Source organism: Thalassophryne amazonica, chromosome 15, assembly GCF_902500255.1.
Source record: "Thalassophryne amazonica chromosome 15, fThaAma1.1, whole genome shotgun sequence".
NCBI classification, from domain to species: Eukaryota; Metazoa; Chordata; class Actinopteri; order Batrachoidiformes; family Batrachoididae; genus Thalassophryne; species Thalassophryne amazonica.
Window position 1 is genome coordinate 2872337 of NC_047117.1, and position 19554 is coordinate 2891890.

At 41.3% G+C, this 19554-nt stretch overlaps 1 protein-coding gene across 1 annotated transcript in view; it reads right to left on the reverse strand.

The window, feature by feature from the left end:
- Positions 1-176: 176 nt before the first annotated feature.
- The window catches only part of tbce (tubulin folding cofactor E), a 27505-nt gene continuing 8127 nt past the window's right edge, over positions 177-19554 (reverse strand). Inside the window, exons 12-17 of the mRNA XM_034187644.1 lie at positions 18844-18996; positions 18587-18725; positions 14170-14235; positions 13976-14035; positions 12589-12680; positions 177-2222 (exon numbers count right to left, since the gene is read on the reverse strand). Of these exons, the coding sequence (XP_034043535.1) occupies positions 2115-2222; positions 12589-12680; positions 13976-14035; positions 14170-14235; positions 18587-18725; positions 18844-18996 (618 nt within the window). The 3' untranslated portion in view covers positions 177-2114. The remainder of the gene's footprint in view (positions 2223-12588; positions 12681-13975; positions 14036-14169; positions 14236-18586; positions 18726-18843; positions 18997-19554) is intronic.

Genomic DNA, 19554 nt, shown 5'->3' on the forward strand with positions numbered 1-19554 from the left:
ACCACTCTGGCGGTCACCTGACCGCTGGTTCACTCACAACTGACAGTTAGCATCCTTCATGTTTTGCAGGCTTCAGTTTAATCAAACCACCCAACCTTTGCTCTGTGAGGAACCAGCGCGCACTTTAAAAGGGCGTCGGGTTGAACAGCGCGCACTTTAAAAGGCGTTGGGTTTAATAATAGTAATAATACATAAGTTTTATATAGCGCTTTCATGACACTCAAAGACGCTTTACAGATAAAACAGAGGGTACAAACACATAGTATAAGGATAGGCAGGACAGAGGTAGAGAGAAACAACAGTACAATGAAAGACAAAGGGCAACAACAACAACAGATCTGGAGGGAGGAGATGGTGGTGGTTGAAGGAACTGGAGAAGCAAGCCTTAGGTGTTATACGTGGTCTGGAAAAGGTGGGTCTTGAGATGGCGTTTGAAGGATGACAATGAGTCAGACTCTCGGATGGCCAGGGGAAGGGAATTCCAGAGGGTGGGGGCAGCGATGGAGAAGGCTCTGTCACCCAGAGTGCGGTACTTGGTCTTGATGGTGGGGGTGAGGAGGTTGGCATCCGAAGAGCGTAAACGGCGAGGAGGAGAGTGGCGGTGTAGGAGATCGGTGAGATACGGGGGGGGCGAGGTTATTTAGGGCTTTGTAAGTGATGAGGAGAATCTTGAAGTGTATACGCTGTTTTATAGGAAGCCAGTGGAGTTGACGGAGGATAGGGGTGATGTGTTCTCTGGAGGGGGAGCGAGTAAGCAGCCGGGCAGCAGAGTTTTGGATATATTGCAATTTTTGAAGAACATTTGAGGGGAGGCCATACAGAATGCTATTGCAGTAGTCGAGTCTGGAGGTGATAAAAGCATGAATTAGTGTTTCAGCAGCTGAGGGTGAAAGGGTGGGTCGAAGGCGTGCTATGTTGCGGAGGTGGAAAAAAAGATGTTTTGGTGATGTGGTTTATGTGTGACTTGAATTAACAGCAGGCTTTTGTCTTGTTGAAATGTTTTTCTTCTATATTTCATGTTTTGGTTGTTTGTTCCTCTTCGTTTGAATCGTTTCCCCTCATTTGAGACTATAAACAGGACAGTTTGACCGTGTGTTGATGAATAAATTATTCCAGATTACTAAACCGGAGCAACAATAAATCTCTACATAAAAACAACCATCACATGTGAAGAACCACCATGAAAGTTAAACATGCCACAAATCAGTTTTCTGCCACTAGATGTCGCACTATAGCGCAACAGCTCAGGATGTAAGTAAAATGTCCCTCCCCATCCACTCATCAAGCAGAAGGAATGGCAGGTGGAGCCTCTTAAAGAGGCCTAACTGCACTCTGTAAAAAAAACCACATGCAAGTGGAGCAAAGTCAAACCATGTTCTTGTTCATTTTTAGCCTCGAAATATGATTTTCAGACATATTTCTGTGACGTTGCTGCTGTCGACTATCAAAGTGAGGACTGCCGCCTCTTCATAAACGGGGAGAGGCAACAGATTCACGGGGCGGAACTCACGTGCCAGAGCGGCCAGACGGGGTAAAGAAAGAACAGAAAAGCTGTGCGCACAGAGGGAGTGTTGCTTCGATCTCTGCACAGGACATAAACAAACTAAATCTCTAGTTTTTGGCTGCAATATTAAAATCTGAATTATTTCACCTTTAAGACATCAACCTTCAGTTTTACAGCCAACTTCCGACACTCACAGCTGGAATTCTGACTTAAACATGTGTTTTATTTATTTTGTTATTAGGAAGTGGGAAATTCCTTGACTGAAATTCATTCATTCATTCATTCCACTTTGAGGCCAAAGCAGCACCATAACGGCACAACTAAAGGAAATAAAGTGTTTTTTAAAAACACCTTTGACCCTCAATATTACCCACAAGCCATTGAGGTGATGTGTGAGCATGGTTAAGGAGGGTGAGTCATCAGGTTATTGAGACACCAACATGCTGAAGCTGAAAGTTTGACTCACAAGCACTTGGACAGTTCAATGCATTTTTCTTCGTAAGGTCACTTTAAATCCAGTCCAGAGTTCCGATGTTCCGAAGTGGAACCAGTTCCAGATCTGTTCGTCTTTCACAAAAAGTTCACAAACATCCAAAGAACCAGAGGACGGTTAGGGAGCGGGTCCAGACCAGCGGACCACGATGTTGTCTCCGTCCTCAATGGAGTGCAAGTGCAGAGTCTTCAGGTCGCCGTTGAACTCTATCTCTTTGTCGCCCATCTGCAACACAGGAAACAGGAAGTACCTCAGTGCACCACATGGTTCTGGGTTTAGTGCTCCAGGATACTTTCACTGTGTTGTTTTAGTGTCTGAAGACACAAAGACGCTTCAGTTTATTCACAGTGAAAACCTGCTGCAGACAACATGGCCGAACCTCACCGCCAACCAGAGGTCACGTGACCTCCGCTGGTCATCTTCCTGATACGTCTGTAACATAAAAGAAGTTTGGAAAACTGTGTTGTTTCACACACAAGTCACGTGACCTCCTGTGGCGGTCCACCATCTTGTCTGCAGCCACGAACTCACAGAAAAATGTGTGTGTGAAAATGAAGAATTTAAAACTTTATCCACCAGGGGGCAGAGCAGAGTAGCCATCCCTCAAAACAGTTCTCAGGTGTTCAAACAAAACATCTGAATGATGCCAAGCAAAGGGTTGCCAACTCTCACGCATCTGACGTGAGAGTTTCGCTTTCAGCATCAATCTCACGCTCTCACACCCAAACAAGAAATGTCCGTCCAAAATAAAATATCTCCTGTTCATTTTTTTTGTTGGACTAGATTAGACCAGAACACAGCGAATTGTTTCTTAATGAGAGGAGTTTAAGGTGCGCACCCGAAACAGCTGTTAACATCTGCTAACAGCGTTCTGACTGCAGGATTCTCTGATAGCTGATTGGCTGAAAACCTGTCACTTGATATGTCAGCTGGATGAAAATAAGTTTTGAATGAAATGGTAAGCCAATAAAAAGCCTAACAAGTCAATCTATTGTCTCACAAAACTGGGTCCCTTGTCCCTACAGACGGAACCTCATCTGTCTAATTATGTGTTGAAACAGCAGGCTACAGACCTCAACTAGCTGCAAACATCTGGCGTGTGATATGTAGGGGCTATGTAATTTAAAAGGACACATCGTACGTTATTTAATGTCCTGGTTAGCAAGTATTCATGATTCTGAGTCTATCCAGGCACATGCTCCAAAAAAAAAAAATTACTGGTAGCTGGTTTATTTTCTTGCTAAATTATTCGTGACGGAGAAACCAAAGCTTTTTGAACCACTGAATCAAATGTGTTGAAATGGTTCAGTGTTTAGAAACATTTGATACAATTAAATATGGCGACATCTCTGGCCAATCTTTAACATGCCACTAGCATGGAACAAGGAAACAGTGACGCTCTGTTATGTTTGTTTAATAATAAAGGTTCTATGTGAATCTTGAAATTTTTGACTAGATTTTCTTTTAAAGACATCAATAATATATGTGTGTTTTAATGTGATTGTGGCATCATAAAATACTGTATGTAATAAAGATATAATTGAGAAATGTTTGTGCAACGGGACTGTTATGACCATAGTTGTACAAAATGAAGGGGATTTGGGGGCTTCAAAGGCTTTATTTAAAATAGGTTCACTTCAGCAGTGTTAGGCTCGAGTCTGTTCCTCTTCTCTCCAGTTTTGGAGAAGAACCTCTCTGTGAAGATGGATTTTGTCCAACGTGTAAAGAGTTGGATAAACAGCTGCCTCCACTCTCTCTCCTTGCAAATTCACTGAGGAAAATGGTTGTTGGGAGCATTAACATGTTAATGAGCTGCCTCAGAGAAAATCACGCAGAAAGAGAGAAGCTGGCTGGATGAACATCACTGATTTCCATGAAACTTTCCAGACGTGAAGAAAAATCATGAAAAATAATGTTTTTTTCCACTCCCATAAAATGTTCTGAACAACATTAGACAATTTTTAAAATGATCCACTTTTGGCCATACTTGCTGTCTCTACATTGAAAAAAGCCTATTTTGAAAGTGAATTTTCTCAATTCTCAACGCCTGTGTTGCTGTTTCCTGTGTACCAGAATTTAGCAAATATACACTCATATACACCATGATTAGTGCAGTTGGAGTCCGTGGACATTTATAAGTCAAGACCTAAAACCTATTTTTATTCTCTTTCTTATGAGTAGTTTTTATTTTGTTATGTTTTATTCTTTTACTTGTTTTTAATTAGGTATTTGAATTTTTTTTTATTTATTTATTTAAATTTTTTTATGTTGAACTGTTCTGTGTGAGGCACCTTGAGATGGCTATTGTTGTAATTTGGCACTTCATAAGTTGATTAAATTGAAATTGAACATTTTATTGAGTCTTAAAATAAATAAATATGAAATTGGTTACTGGATCCTTAAACTCTGGACATACACTCAACAAAAATATAAACGCAACACTTTTGGTTTTGCTCCCATTTTGTATGAGATGAACTCAAAGATCTAAAACTTTTTCCACATACACAATATCACCATTTCCCTCAAATATTGTTCACAAACCAGTCTAAATCTGTGATAGTGAGCACTTCTCCTTTGCTGAGATCCATCCCACCTCACAGGTGTGCCATATCAAGATGCTGATTAGACACCATGATTAGTGCACAGGTGTGCCTTAGACTGCCCACAATAAAAGGCCACTCTGAAAGGTGCAGTTTTGTTTTATTGGGGGGGATACCAGTCAGTATCTGGTGTGACCACCATTTGCCTCATGCAGTGCAACACATCTCCTTCGCATAGAGTTGATCAGGTTGTCAGTTGTGGCCTGAGGAATGTTGGTCCACTCCTCTTCAATGGCTGTGTGAAGTTGCGACGACGAACTGGAGTCAGGTCGAGACCCCGATGAGGACGACGAGCATGCAGATGAGCTTCCCTGAGATGGTTTCTGACAGTTTGTGCAGAAATTCTTTGGTTATGCAAACCGATTGTTTCAGCAGCTGTCCGAGTGGCTGGTCTCAGACGATCTTGGAGGTGAACATGCTAGATGTGGAGGTCCTGGGCTGGTGTGGTTACACGTGGTCTGCGGTTGTGAGGCTGGTTGGATGTACTGCCAAACTCTCTGAAACGCCTTATGGTAGAGAAATGAACATTCAATACACGAGCAACAGCTCTGGTTGACATTCCTGCTGTCAGCATGCCAATTGCACGCTCCCTCAAATCTTGCAACATCTGTGGCATTGTGCTGTGTGATAAAACTGCACCTTTCAGAGTGGGCAGTCTAAGGCACACCTGTGCACTAATCATGGTGTCTAATCAGCATCTTGATATGGCACACCTGTGAGGTGGGATGGATTATCTCAGCAAAGGAGAAGTGCTCACTATCACAGTTTTCGACTGGTTTGTGAACATTTGAGGGAAATGGTGATATTGTGTATGTGGAAAAAGTTTTAGATCTTTGAGTTCATCTCATACAAAATGGGAGCAAAACCAAAAGTGTTGCGTTTATATTTTTGTTGAGTGTAGATAAGTGTCTGTAGTGTGACATATTGCAGTGTAAATGAGCAAAGTGACCTTTTCTGAGGGAATGTCAAATTCCCTAGTTACTGTCTTTAAACACATCGAATCCGAGGCTGCAAATACTATATAGACAAAGCAGGCGATAAAATAATTCCAAAGCTAATTTAACCTGTTACATAACCTTTGAGTTTTGAATTTAGATATTTTACCACAGATAGCTATGACAAAATAATTAACCCTCTGGAGTCTTTGCTATTTTGGGCATTTTTGACTACTTTTGGTTTTACCGTCATAATTTAACTTAAAAAACTGTTTATCTGGCCTTGTTGGGTGTCATTTTTCAGCACAACCTCATCTGTGTGACTTGACAGTTTTTTCTTTCATTCTGACATACTGCATTAAAACAGTGACCCAACATTCACCCCAAAACATAAAATTCAAATCAAAATTTTTTTTACTGTAAAAACCTGAAATATATTTAACGAACCATTTTCACAAGTTAGAATGTAAATAAATTGTAAAATTCAAAAATATATGTAAAAATGTAACAAAGTTATATACAACAATTCACATTAAAATGCAGGAAATGCTTCAGGTGTTTTTTTGTGGCCACTGAATTTACAGTGAGAATTCTTCAGATATATAGCGCGGTAAAGATTGAAGAAATCATTATTCACGAGCTGACTTAGTTCAAGAGGCTAACAAAATTTTGGCCTGAGAGGTCACGTAACGTTGTTGTTGTCTTGTTCATATGACCATATCTGTGTGGGGCTCAGACAACCGTTTCTTTGTACAGAGCACCAATAAATACCTATCAAAAACAGAAAGGGAGACATATCAGTACATATACAATTTCTAATTCACTTGCAGTCTTTGGTTTCATAGATATGTGTCATTACCTTGGTAAGCTGACACAAAATGTGTACTAGCTTTATCAGTTTGAAGAGAAAATGATCCGTGCACAGTACTAGTTACATATAATAGGAGACTGTGAATGTAAACTTAGACTTTTACATTTTTGAGTTTGTAAACTTTGCATATTATGGTATGAGTGGAGAAAATACCTTTTTGCAATAAATATATATGGTATAAAAAAATTTAAGTTTTTCATCAACTACTTCTGTGTTTAGAATGCTCAATTTGATAACCTCACGGAATGTGAAGATACTTAAAACTGCATGTTAGCACTTAAAGGTGATAGAGAGAGGTTGAATGGGGCATTAATCCTTGTTCTGTGATGTGATGTGTAGCCCCCCAAAAATTGGTTGGGACTGTAATGGCTCAGAACCTTCCTAAAAGGCTCTCTGAAACAGCTATGTTACTATGCTGGGTTTAGAATGCCTCATTTGCTTTTAATGGCATCGTTTCAGAGCTTATTTGGCAACCTCATTATGAAATGCAGGTAGGTGTTGGCGCTGATCGGTTGCCGTTGTTTGATTGGCTGCCCTTGCTCTCACTGAAAATGCCGCTAAGAGGATTAGGAAAGTCTCTGGTTCAACTCAGAACAGAATGAAAATGATCGCTGATTCACTCATTTCGCTGTCAATCAAAAATGGATTCAGCCTCAGACAGATCATCCAAATCATGCAGAAGCTGAGCGGGGCCAGCTGAGGCCCGCCCACTGCCCCATAGACCCCCAGACATGCTGAGCGTCCGATGGGCGGGACAAAGCCCAGCATTTATCCAATGACTCGTCTCGTTTTGCTGCACTTGTGTCGCTACTGAAGTCAGTGGACGACGGTTTAAAGCACTGTGAAGCTGCGGGTTTGAGTGAGAGGAAATCCGCGTCGTTACCAGTGATAAGAAGCTGATTCTGAACAAAAGTTGAGCGCGTTGTAGCGAAAACGAGACAACAGTAATCTTCACTAACTTATTTAACAGATCACGTTTCAACATTGCTGTTGAGTGATAAATCTTGTTCCTCGCCCAGCAACATGAAGTCAGCCAGAGGCTGACTGTGACATAAAGTCCAGTCACAAAATAATAATGATAATAATAACAAAAAAAAAACGATCCGAAATAAATTTAAAAACAAATTTAAAAGAAAAGAAAATGTGATACTTACAGGCTGTACCGTTTGCTGGGGTTGATTTTGTCGCGGAGTCGGAACTGACCCTCTACTGAGTATTAAATGCCGACTGAAGCCAGCTCGAAATTGTGCAAGGTTTGTGAAACAGTCCTCCGTGAAATGCGCAAAGAAATAGTCGGCGGTTGTATGTACTGGGATGCGGTTAAAAATGAATAAAAGCCAGTGATCGCGTACATTGCTTTCTGTGGGAAGAATATGTAAAGATCGTAGTCCGCTATGACAGCCTGGGAAGGCACACCTGGAGCTCACCATTGCTCCTCTTCCAGTGGTATGAATGGGTGGGCACAACCTTATGAATAATTAATTTCGAAGGGGCGTGTGTGGGGGTGGGTGTGGGTGTGTGTGTGGGGGGGCTATTGGTGAAAAAGTGACGTAACTTTTCTCTCAAAAACGGATTGGCCTGTTTTCTGGCGGCAATTCAAAAAAGGAGAAATACTTGAAATAGAGGTTCTGAAACTTGCTGGCACTTCGTGTGTTTTCCCCACAGCGGGGAGACTCTGAACTAACACCAAAAACATGAAAAAGATGATTTTGATTCTCTATGCTAGCAATATTTTCTATCAATTGATGTTGTCACAAACTAAATTTTATCATTTCTGGTGCTAAAATGTCCTGTTAAGCACAAAAGATATGTGAAATGTAAAATTTGAGAATGACCTTGACCTTTATCAATGACCTTGACCTCTAATCACCAACATAACCGTATAAATTGATTCTGCGTATTGGAAAACATAGGAAAGGACATCTTATTTGCTGAAATAAGCAGAAAATGGGCTGATTTATGAGAAATTTTAAATTTCCAGCTCTCCCAGATTTGGCCCTGAAAGTTGCTCAGCTATAGAATTCAAAAAGTGTCAATTACAGAAATATAAGGAAATATGCCACAGAACAAACAGTGGTTTTTGAAGGTCACTGGCACCTGTATGAGGAATCACACTCACTTTTTCCTATCTACCTGTCGAGAATTGAGAACCAATATGTCAAAGTTGGTTTTACTATATTTTTAATGTAACACAATCTGAGGCCATTTTGACATCAAATTTTGAACTGAACAAAATTCAAGTAAAATTTTGCCTGATGGAAAAACTAACTTTGCCATTTCCAATCAATCTACTTGAAGGGTATATGGTGAAAATTTCATCAAAATCGGAGTCGGTGATCCAGCCACCCCCACATGATTTTCTCTGAGACGGCTCATTAAAACCCTTCAGACCCCCAACCAGGAGCAGCTTGACCTCCAGCCATTTTAAGCATTTTTCTGTATTTGCCTCATGTGCCTGTAGATGAACTTGCTGAAATATTTCAGAAAAAAGAAGGAGGATGCAGGGTTCTAACTAGGATAAAATTTTAGCATAGTGGTAATGTCAAGGAAGCAAAGCGACCGATGGGGGGACTGATGGTGCAGAAGGGGGGAAGCTTTTGAAAATTCAAGGTAAAAATTGACCATTCTAGGGGTACCCAAAGGGGAAAAGCTAGGTACGACAGCCCAAGTCCCTTCATCATGTCCAGAAGGCTGGGGAAGTTTGTTGAGTGGGCAATCTCATTCTGGGTTAGCCAGTACATGGTCCTCAGTGAGGCAGTCGGAGTCCGTGGACATTTATAAGTCAAGACCTAAAACCTATTTTTATTCTCTTTCTTATGAGTAGTTTTTATTTTGTTATGTTTTATTCTTTTACTTCTGTTTTTAATTAGGTATTTGAATTTTTTTATTTTTATTTATTTAAATTTTTTTTATGTTGAACTGTTCTGTGTGAGGCACCTTGAGATGGCTTTTGTTGTAATTTGGCACTTCATAAGTTGATTAAATTGAAACTGAACATTTTATTGAGTCTTAAAGTAAATAAATATGAAATTGGTTACTGGATCCTTAAACTCTGGACATACACTCAACAAAAATATAAACGCAACACTTTTGGTTTTGCTCCCATTTTGTATGAGATGAACTCAAAGATCTAAAACTTTTTCCACATACACAATATCACCATTTCCCTCAAATATTGTTCACAAACCAGTCTAAATCTGTGATAGTGAGCACTTCTCCTTTGCTGAGATAATCCATCCCACCTCACAGGTGTGCCATATCAAGATGCTGATTAGACACCATGATTAGTGCACAGGTGTGCCTTAAATTGCCCACAATAAAAGGCCACTCTGAAAGGTGCAGTTTTGTTTTATTGGGGGGGGGATACCAGTCAGTATCTGGTGTGACCACCATTTGCCTCATGCAGTGCAACACATCTCCTTCGCATAGAGTTGATCAGGTTGTCAATTGTGGCCTGTGGAATGTTGGTCCACTCCTCTTCAATGGCTGTGCGAAGTTGCTGGATATTGGCAGGAACTGGTACACGCTGTCGTATACGCCGGTCCAGAGCATCCCAAACATGCTCAATGGGTGACATGTCCGGTGAGTATGCCGGCCATGCAAGAACTGGGATATTTTCAGCTTCCAAGAATTGTGTACAGATCCTTGCAACATGGGGCCGTGCATTATCCTGCTGCAACATAAGGTGATGTTCTTGGATGTATGGCACAACAATGGGCCTCAGGATCTCGTCACAGTATCTCTGTGCATTCAAAATGCCATCAATAAAATGCACCTGTGTTCTTCGTCCATGACAGACGCCTGCCCATACCATAACCCCACCGCCACCATGGGCCACTCGAACCACAACATTGACATCAGAAAACCGCTCACCCACACGACGCCACACACGCTGTCTGCCATCTGTCCTGGACAGTGTGAACCGGGATTCATCTGTAAAGAGAACACCTCTCCAACATGCCAAACGCCAGCGAATGTGAGCATTTGCCCACTCAAGTCGGTTACGACGACGAACTGGAGTCAGGTCGAGACCCCGATGAGGACGACGAGCATGAAGATGAGCTTCCCTGAGACGGTTTCTGACAGTTTGTGCAGAAATTCTTTGGTTATGCAAACCGATTGTTTCAGCAGCTGTCCGAGTGGCTGGTCTCAGACGATCTTGGAGGTGAACATGCTGGATGTGGAGGTCCTGGGCTGGTGTGGTTACACATGGTCTGCGGTTGTGAGGCTGGTTGGATGTACTGCCAAATTCTCTGAAACGCCTTATGGTAGAGAAATGAACATTCAATACACGAGCAACAGCTCTGGTTGACATTCCTGCTGTCAGCATGCCAATTGCACGCTCCCTCAAATCTTGCGATATCTGTGGCATTGTGCTGTGTGATAAAACTGCACCTTTCAGAGTGGCCTTTTATTGTGGGCAGTCTAAGGCACACCTGTGCACTAATCATGGTGTCTAATCAGCATCTTGATATGACACACCTGTGAGGTGGGATGGATTATCTCAGCAAAGGAGAAGTGCTCACTATCACAGATTTAGACTGGTTTGTGAACAATATTTGAGGGAAATGGTGATATTGTGTATGTGGAAAAAGTTTTAGATCTTTGAGTTCATCTCATACAAAATGGGAGAAAAACCAAAAGTGTTGCGTTTATATTTTTGTTGAGTGTAATAAACTCTACATGGTGGATCCTTGATCTCTGGACATAAACTGAAATAAAATCTGTTTCCTTTCAGACATTATTAATGGCATGAATGTCTTTCCATACCTATGAGCTGAGCTCTTACAGATGTGCTGCAGGTCAGGTTTATAAAGAATGCAGGACATCTCATTTTGGGAGGAAAAAATGTTTTAGTCTATTGTAGTTTATTGTCTGTATTACAACGTTTGTAAGAGGTGTCATTTTATTTAAAGCGGCGATTCATTTTGAAGTTATTCATTCCGAGCGGACTCTGCGCAGCGTTTGGAGCTGTGACAACGGAACGGAGGACGATTCTCATTTCTCGACTGCAACAAGACAAGAGTCCCAGTTAGTGACTTTAATCCACACAAAAGTGACTCATGATATTCTAATGGCTTTCAAAGGGATTAAGAAGCGGACTTACCACTTCTGAAAAGCAGCGAATCAAAGAGCCATGAGCCACTGAATTGAAGCAATGCTTCAATTCACGCTTCAAACTGGAGTCGCGCTGCAGAAATGGTTGATTACAGACGCTGTATTGAAAATCATAACGGTCCAAAATTATAGTGCAATGGGCCGTCACGCAAGTCTGCACTAGCTAGAACCCTGGGATGGATGTGGAAAGAAGAACAATCGAGCAGAATTTCCCTTCTATCATTATTTTATTAGTAAATGAGTATTGGTTTTTAGTCAAGGCCAACATATGGCCATTGGGTATTGCGAAGACCTGGCATCCACCCGTCCGTCTGTCTGTCTGTGCTCAGCATTAAGTCCAGTCCTCTTACTGCCACAGTCTTCAAATTCACAGGGAACATTCTTGGGACACAGACCTTGGGCAAGTGGCTAACCTTGGTGTATTTTAGAGGTTTAGAGGTTGTATGTTTATATACATTTCTCATATATTATGTAAAAGCTAGCTAGAAGTAAGCACTTCTAAAACTGATAACGCTATTTTGGAACCTAGTAGCAACTCTGAACTTATAAGAGATTTTATGACGGTTAGCATGGTGATGTCACTTCCTAGTTTAACGACTTGCTAAGGTATCGCCAAGCGAGAAATAAACACTTCTAAAACTGAAAATGTGTTCTTGTAACCTGATAACACCTCTGGTGTCATTTACAAGAGATTTGTGGACGTTAGCTTGCATGCTAACTTTCGCCAACTCAAAGCTAACTTTCTATAGAGTTAAATTTGTCTCATTAATAATACGTGCAAATGAGGGTGATCTACAAATATTCCGTGATTTGCACAACATGAACAAATGATGATTTGATGTGAACATGTACAAATTGTACGTAAGACACCAGGAACGTAATAATTAAACAGCAGAAAATGATAAATAACACAATGCTCAAACAGCCAAGGGTATTTTAGCATTGTGTTATATTTTATTAGGGTTACCAAAAATCTTCATAGTGGACTCCCATCAAAGTCCCAAAGTTGGCAACCCTGCAAGCACACATCACGCGTGCCGCCGGCGTGTTTACATTTCATGTCTTACGCTGGGGGAGACGTAGGTGAGCTGCAGATCAGACACAGGAACCTTCAGTTTTCGCTGCAGGAACCCCTTCACCTTCTGGACCGTCATGGACGCTGCAAACAAAACACACAAACATCAGTTTGTGTCGCTGAGTCGTCTGTTTGCCAACAAAAAGCTAAAATCATGTCTTGTTAAGTTTACATGTTTTCATGCAGCAATTTAGAAACAGTTCAGAGACACATAAACAAAGATGAACAACAACAACAACAAAATCATCATCAAGCCTTAACTAAAGACAACAGATACAGAACATGGAACATGATTAATAATCTGTGTGAAAATCACTTTAAATTTGCCTCAGAACTTTAAACAAATTTATTCTCAGTGAAGAACAGCAGAATATCTCATTAATCCAGATTAATTCAGACTAGGATGTTGACCCACGGGGAACCACGGGGTCTAGATGTGGTCATTTGTACTATATACTGAGGTCAACTGACTTTTGGGGAAAATCTGATTTCAGATTTGCTACATTTTTTAAGTATTGACATAAAAAAATGTCTTGGCTTTTATTAAAGTCTTGATTTAAGGTTTCATCTGTTTTCAGTTTTCTAAAATAAGTTTTAAAATTAGGGTTTTTTTGCCTTTTTTTGGTCTGTGTGAGACACTGTTGAGACACAATTCTGCTGTTTTGTCCGGAGCGTGAACATGTTAATTCTGGGTTTGGGGTCACGTGCAAACAGAAAATGTCCAGATGTGAATCTGCTGTCTGGGAAACATCCCAGACAGCAGATTGATGAGTTCTGTCAGGACTCCAGTGACCTCATGGGCTTTTATTGTGGAAGTACGGCTTGTTGTTTTCAAAAATTACTGACTTCTCAAAAACTACAGGTCTGATCACCTCACTGTTTTCACCACTTGAATCCTTGTGAAAAAATACAGAATTATATTGATGGACCAAAGTGATGTTCTGGATACACAAACACACAGAGGCCACGCCCCCTTTTATTATACAGATTAATCCAGATTAACTGTTGGTTTAGAACCTATTACATCCAGATTAAAACCATTAAAAACTGATTTACTCATTAAAACCAGTTCCTCCGTACGTTAACCAGAATAAATCCATCTGAACCGATTTCACTGACGGTTTAGTGCTGTTTGAACCAGTTTAAACATTTCAAAAAGACATTTTAAAAACAGTTTATCTGAATGAAAAACAGAAAACCTTTCAGAAGCAGTTTGCAATTTAAAATAATTTCAAACCCTTTCTGGGCGTTTTGTTCATTTGCTCATTCATTTATCATCTGAAGTCTTTGAAATTTAAAATACATTCAGTTCCTTCAGTTATTTATTTTAATCCAACCCACAGGTTATTTTATTTTTTTTAGGTTTTCTGTTGGTTCACCTGGAAGTTTCTTCTCCATCGGTTTCTGATCTGGATCATCTGGAAATGTGAACGTGACCTCTGGAGGAGAAAACAAACTTAAGTCAGTTTAAGTTTTCAGTGATTCTGTGTCAGTACAATTCTCCTGTCAGTCAGCATTAGAGGATATTTGCAGCCAATCAGAAAGCAGAGAAATGAAAGGGGGTGGGACTAACTTAGCAGCTCATTCTTCAAGGAAGATGTGTCCTGCTTCTTGAGTTCTCCTTCCTCTGGAGCATATTCTGAAAAACAGGACAAACTGATCAGGGACATCATCACATGACAGAGGTGGGACCAAGTCACTGTCAAGTCCCAAGTCAAGTCACCGTCAAGTCACTCTCAAGTCATCAATCTGCAAGTCCCAAGTCAAGTCTCAAGTCGGCTTGCAAACAGTTGGTGGTCATTATGACTTGAAACTTGTCTTGGGACGTGCAGATTGATGACTTGAGGGTGACTTGGTCCCACCTCTGTCACATGATGCTGAAAAAAGAGGCATGTCAGTAAAGTCTTGTTATTGTGGGCGTGTCAAACTGTCTGTGTACCAAATATTTAGCAACAGACTTTTAGCTCCCCTCACCACAGGATTACTTCAAACCATATCAGACGACTCCAGACAGTCAGGGTCCAAGTTCACGAGTCGGGTTGAGATCAGAGGGAAGTGACCTTGTCCTACTTGTTCTGGGTTAAACTGGGGAGGATCCAAAGGACAGCGAGCGTCTGAATACTCGCCTCTGTGCATCCCAACCCTGGTCCTCAAGGACAGGTGAGAAAGGTGCAGGATCAATCAATCAACTTTTTTCTTATATAGCGCCAGATCACAACAAACAGTTGCCCCAAGGCGCTCCATATTGCAAGGCAAGGCCATACAATAACCATGAAAAACCCCAACGGTCAAAACGACCCCCTATGAGCAAGCACTTGGCCACAGTGGGAAGGAAAAACTCCCTTTTAACAGGAAGAAACCTCCAGCAGAACCAGGCTCAGGGAGGGGCAGTCTTCTGCTGAGACTGGTTGGGGCTAAGGGAAAGAACCAGGAAAAAGACATGCCGAGAAGGGGGGCAGAGATCGATCACTAATGATTAAATGCAGAGTGATGCATACGGAGCAAAAAAGAAAGAAACAGTGCATCATGGGAACCCCCCCACAGTCTACGTCTAAAGCAACATAACCAAGGGATGGTCCAGGGTCACCCGATCCAGCCCTAACTATAAGCCTTAGCGAAAAGGAAAGTTTTAAGCCTAATCTTAAAAGTAGAGAGGGTGTCTGTCTCCCTGATCTGAATTGGGAGCTGGTTCCACAGGAGAGGAGCCTGAAAGCTAAAGGCTCTGCCTCCCATTCTACTCTTACAAACCCTAGGAACTACAAGTAAGCCCGCAGTCTGAGAGCGAAGCGCTCTAATGGGGTAATATGGTACTACGAGGTCCCTAAGATAGGATGGGACCTGATTATTCAAAACCTTATAAGTAAGAAGAAGAATTTTAAATTCTATTCTAGAATTAACAGGAAGCCAATGAAGAGAGGCCAACACGGGTGAGATATGCTCTCTCCTGCTAGTCCCCGTCAGTATACTAGCTGCAGCATTCTGAACCAACTGAAGGCTTTTTAGGGAACTTTTAGGACAACCTGATAATAATGAATTACAATAGTCCAGCCTAGAGGAAATAAATGCATGAATTAGTTTTTCAGCATCACTCTGAGACAAGACCTTTCTGATTTTAGAGATATTGCGTAAATGCAAAAAGGCAGTCCTACATATTTGTTTAATATGCGCTTTGAATGACATATCCTGATCAAAATAACTCCAAGATTTCTCACAGTACTAGAGATCAGGGAAATGCCATCCAGAGTAACGATCTGGTTAGACACCATGCTTCTAAGATTTGTGGGGCCAAGTACAATAACTTCAGTTTTATCTGAGTTTAAAAGCAGGAAATTAGAGGTCATCCATGTCTTTATGTCTGTAAGACAATCCTGCAGTTTAGCTAATTGGTGTGTATCCTCTGGCTTCATGGATAGATAAAGCTGGGTATCATCTGCGTAACAATGAAAATTTAAGCAATACCGTCTAATAATACTGCCCAAGGGAAGCATGTATAAAGTGAATAAAATTGGTCCTAGCACAGAACCTTGTGGAACTCCATAATTAACTTTAGTCTGTGAAGAAGATTCCCCATTTACATGAACAAACTGTAATCTATTAGACAAATATGATTCAAACCACCGCAGCGCCTTTAATACCTATGACATGCTCTAATCTCTGTAATAAAATTTTATGGTCAACAGTATCAAAAGCAGCACTGAGGTCCAACAGAACAAGCACAGAGATAAGTCCACTGTCCGAAGCCATAAGAAGATCATTTGTAACCTTCACTAATGCTGTTTCTGTACTATGATGAATTCTAAAACCTGACTGAAACTCTTCAAATAGACCATTCCTCTGCAGGTGATCAGTTAGCTGTTTTACAACTACCCTCTCAAGAATCTTTGAGAGAAAAGGAAGGTTAGAGATTGGCCTATAATTAGCTAAGATAGCTGGGTCAAGTGATGGCTTTTTAAGTAATGGTTTAATTACTGCCACCTTAAAGGCCTGTGGTACATAACCAACTAACAAAGATAGATTGATCATATTTAAGATTGAAGCATTAAATAATGGTAGGACTTCCTTGAGCAGCCTGGCAGGAATGGGGTCTAATAAGCATGTTGATGGTTTGGATGAAGTAACTAATGAAAATAACTCAGACAGAACAATCGGAGAGAAAGAGTCTAACCAAATACCGGCATCACTGAAAGCAGCCAAAGATAACGATACATCTTTGGGATGGTTATGAGTAATTTTTTCTCTAATAGTCAAAATTTTGTTAGCAAAGAAAGTCATGAAGTCATCACTAGTTAAAGTTAATGGAATACTCAGCTCAATAGAGCTCTGACTCTTTGTCAGCCTGGCTACAGTGCTGAAAAGAAACCTAGGGTTGTTCTTATTTTCTTCAATTAGTGATGAGTAGAAAGATGTCCTAGCTTCACGGAGGGCTTTCTTATAGAGCAACAAACTCTTTTTCCAGGCTAAGTGAAGATCTTCTAAATTAGTGAGACGCCATTTCCTCTCCAACTTACGGGTTATCTGCTTTAAGCTACGAGTTTGTGAGTTATACCACGGAGTCAGACACTTCTGATTTAAAGCTCTCTTTTTCAGAGGAGCTACAGCATCCAAAGTTGTCTTCAATGAGGATGTAAAACTATTGACGAGATACTCTATCTCACTTACAGAGTTTAGGTAGCTACTCTGCACTGTGTTGGTATATGACATTAGAGAACATAAAGAAGGAATCATATCCTTAAACCTAGTTACAGCGCTTTCTGAAAGACTTCTAGTGTAATGAAACTTATTCCCCACTGCAGGGTAGTCCATCAGAGTAAATGTAAATGTTATTAAGAAATGATCAGACAGAAGGGAGTTTTCAGGGAATACTGTTAAGTCTTCAATTTCCATACCATAAGTCAGAACAAGATCCAAAATATGATTAAAGTGGTGGGTGGACTCATTTACTTTTTGAGCAAAGCCAATAGAGTCTAATAATAGATTAAATGCAGTGTTGAGGCTGTCATTCTCAGCATCTGTGTGGATGTTAAAATCGCCCACTATAATTATCTTATCTGAGCTAAGCACTAAGTCAGACAAAGGTCTGAAAATTCACAGAGAAACTCACAGTAACGACCAGGTGGACGATAGATAATAACAAATAAAACTGGTTTTTGGGACTTCCAATTTGGATGGACAAGACTAAGATACAAGCTTTCAAATGAATTAAAGCTCTGTCTAGGTTTTTGATTAATTAATAAGCTGGAATGGAAGATTGCTGCTAATCCTCCGCCCCGGCCCGTGCTACGAGCATTCTGACAGTTAGTGTGACTCGGGGGTGTTGACTCATTTAAACTAACATATTCATCCTGCTGTAACCAAGTTTCTGTTAGGCAGAATAAATCAATACGTTGATCAATTATTATATCATTTACCAACAGGGACTTAGAAGAAAGAGACCTAATGTTTAATAGACCACATTTAACTGTTTTAGTCTGTGGTGCAGTTGAAGGTGCTATATTATTTTTTCTTTTTGAATTTTTATGCTTAAATAGATTTTTGCTAGTTATTGGTGGTCTGGGAGCAGGCACCGTCTCTACGGGGATGGGGTAATAAGGGGATGGCAGGGGGAGAGAAGCTGCAGAGAGGTGTATAAGACCACAGCTCTGCCTCCTGGTCCCAGGATGTTAGGGGTTCCCTGGTACTGGTTCACACAGAACTGGTACTGGAGAGACCTTCAGTGGTCCTTTGGGACACAAGAACCTCAGTTCTACATGGACCCATTGGTGCTTGTCCCTGGGTTCTGGAGCGTGACACTGACGGGAGTCTGGGAGTCCCCCTGACAGGACGTATGTCCATCACCGGTTCCCAGGGCCAGAACCAGCTGACAGCTGGGTGGACTGGGACCGGGCAGACTTCTGTTTGAGTTACAAACCCAGCTGACGGAGGGTGAAGACAGCTGGCCTTACTGATGCCACTACGTGTCAGCGGAGAGTCCTTCTGTGTGAGTGACTCACTCTGGATCAGGTTCAGGTATCGAGGATGCTGACGGATGAACCCGCTGCTCAGCTGACTCCTCCCACCTGCCTTCAGCCACTCCTCTCCAAACAGCTTCATGTAGTCAAGCTCCGCCCCTCTCCTCGCCTCAGGACAGATCTGTTGGACGGACATAAAGACGACAGTTTTTATTTTCATCATGACTTCTTTTTGTCTTTTTTTTTTTTTTTTTTTTTTTTTTTTTTTTTAAATCACATGCAGATGCAGTTAATCCAACCTTGACTCTGTTCAGGGAGACCAGCTGTCCCAGTTTGGCGATGAACATCTGTGCGGCCGTGGCGCTGTTCCCGTCGCGGCTCACCAGGCGGTTACGAAGACAAGACAGCTCAGACAATCGCGGCAGCTTTGCCAGCTCGTCCACCACCGTCCACTGAGAGACAAACAACAGACACATTCAACCTTTTCATTCTTGCCCTAAAATAAGCCATTAGTTCCAGATCAGAGGGAATTATCAGCAGCAGACAGAGACTGCCAGAAGGCACGCGGGAAACTCCAGCCGGGATGAAACATTCTCTGTGTTCCACTCGACCACAAGTTCAAATGCGAGAAGCAACAGACAAAAGCCCTCCAATCACAGCACTGCAGATTGTACCCCTCAGAGCCATCAGAGTGTCTTGGTGGCTTCCCTCACTTGAGACACTCTGTATGATCCATTTCACTGAAGGACACGAGACCTTTGACCTGCTGATTTATCAGTACAATAACGACAGACAATGAACAGCTAGTCGGATGTGTCCAATTACTTTTGGTCTGTTTGAACAGCAGATCACAGAGTCCTGTGATTCCAACATTGTTCAGCAGATTCAGATATAATAATTAATTATCTTCAAATTACTACAAAACCCCTAATTTATCACTGTTTTAAAATATATACACAGAGTGTGTGTGTGTGTGTCTCGACTGACCCTGATATTGTTGTCATCCAGTA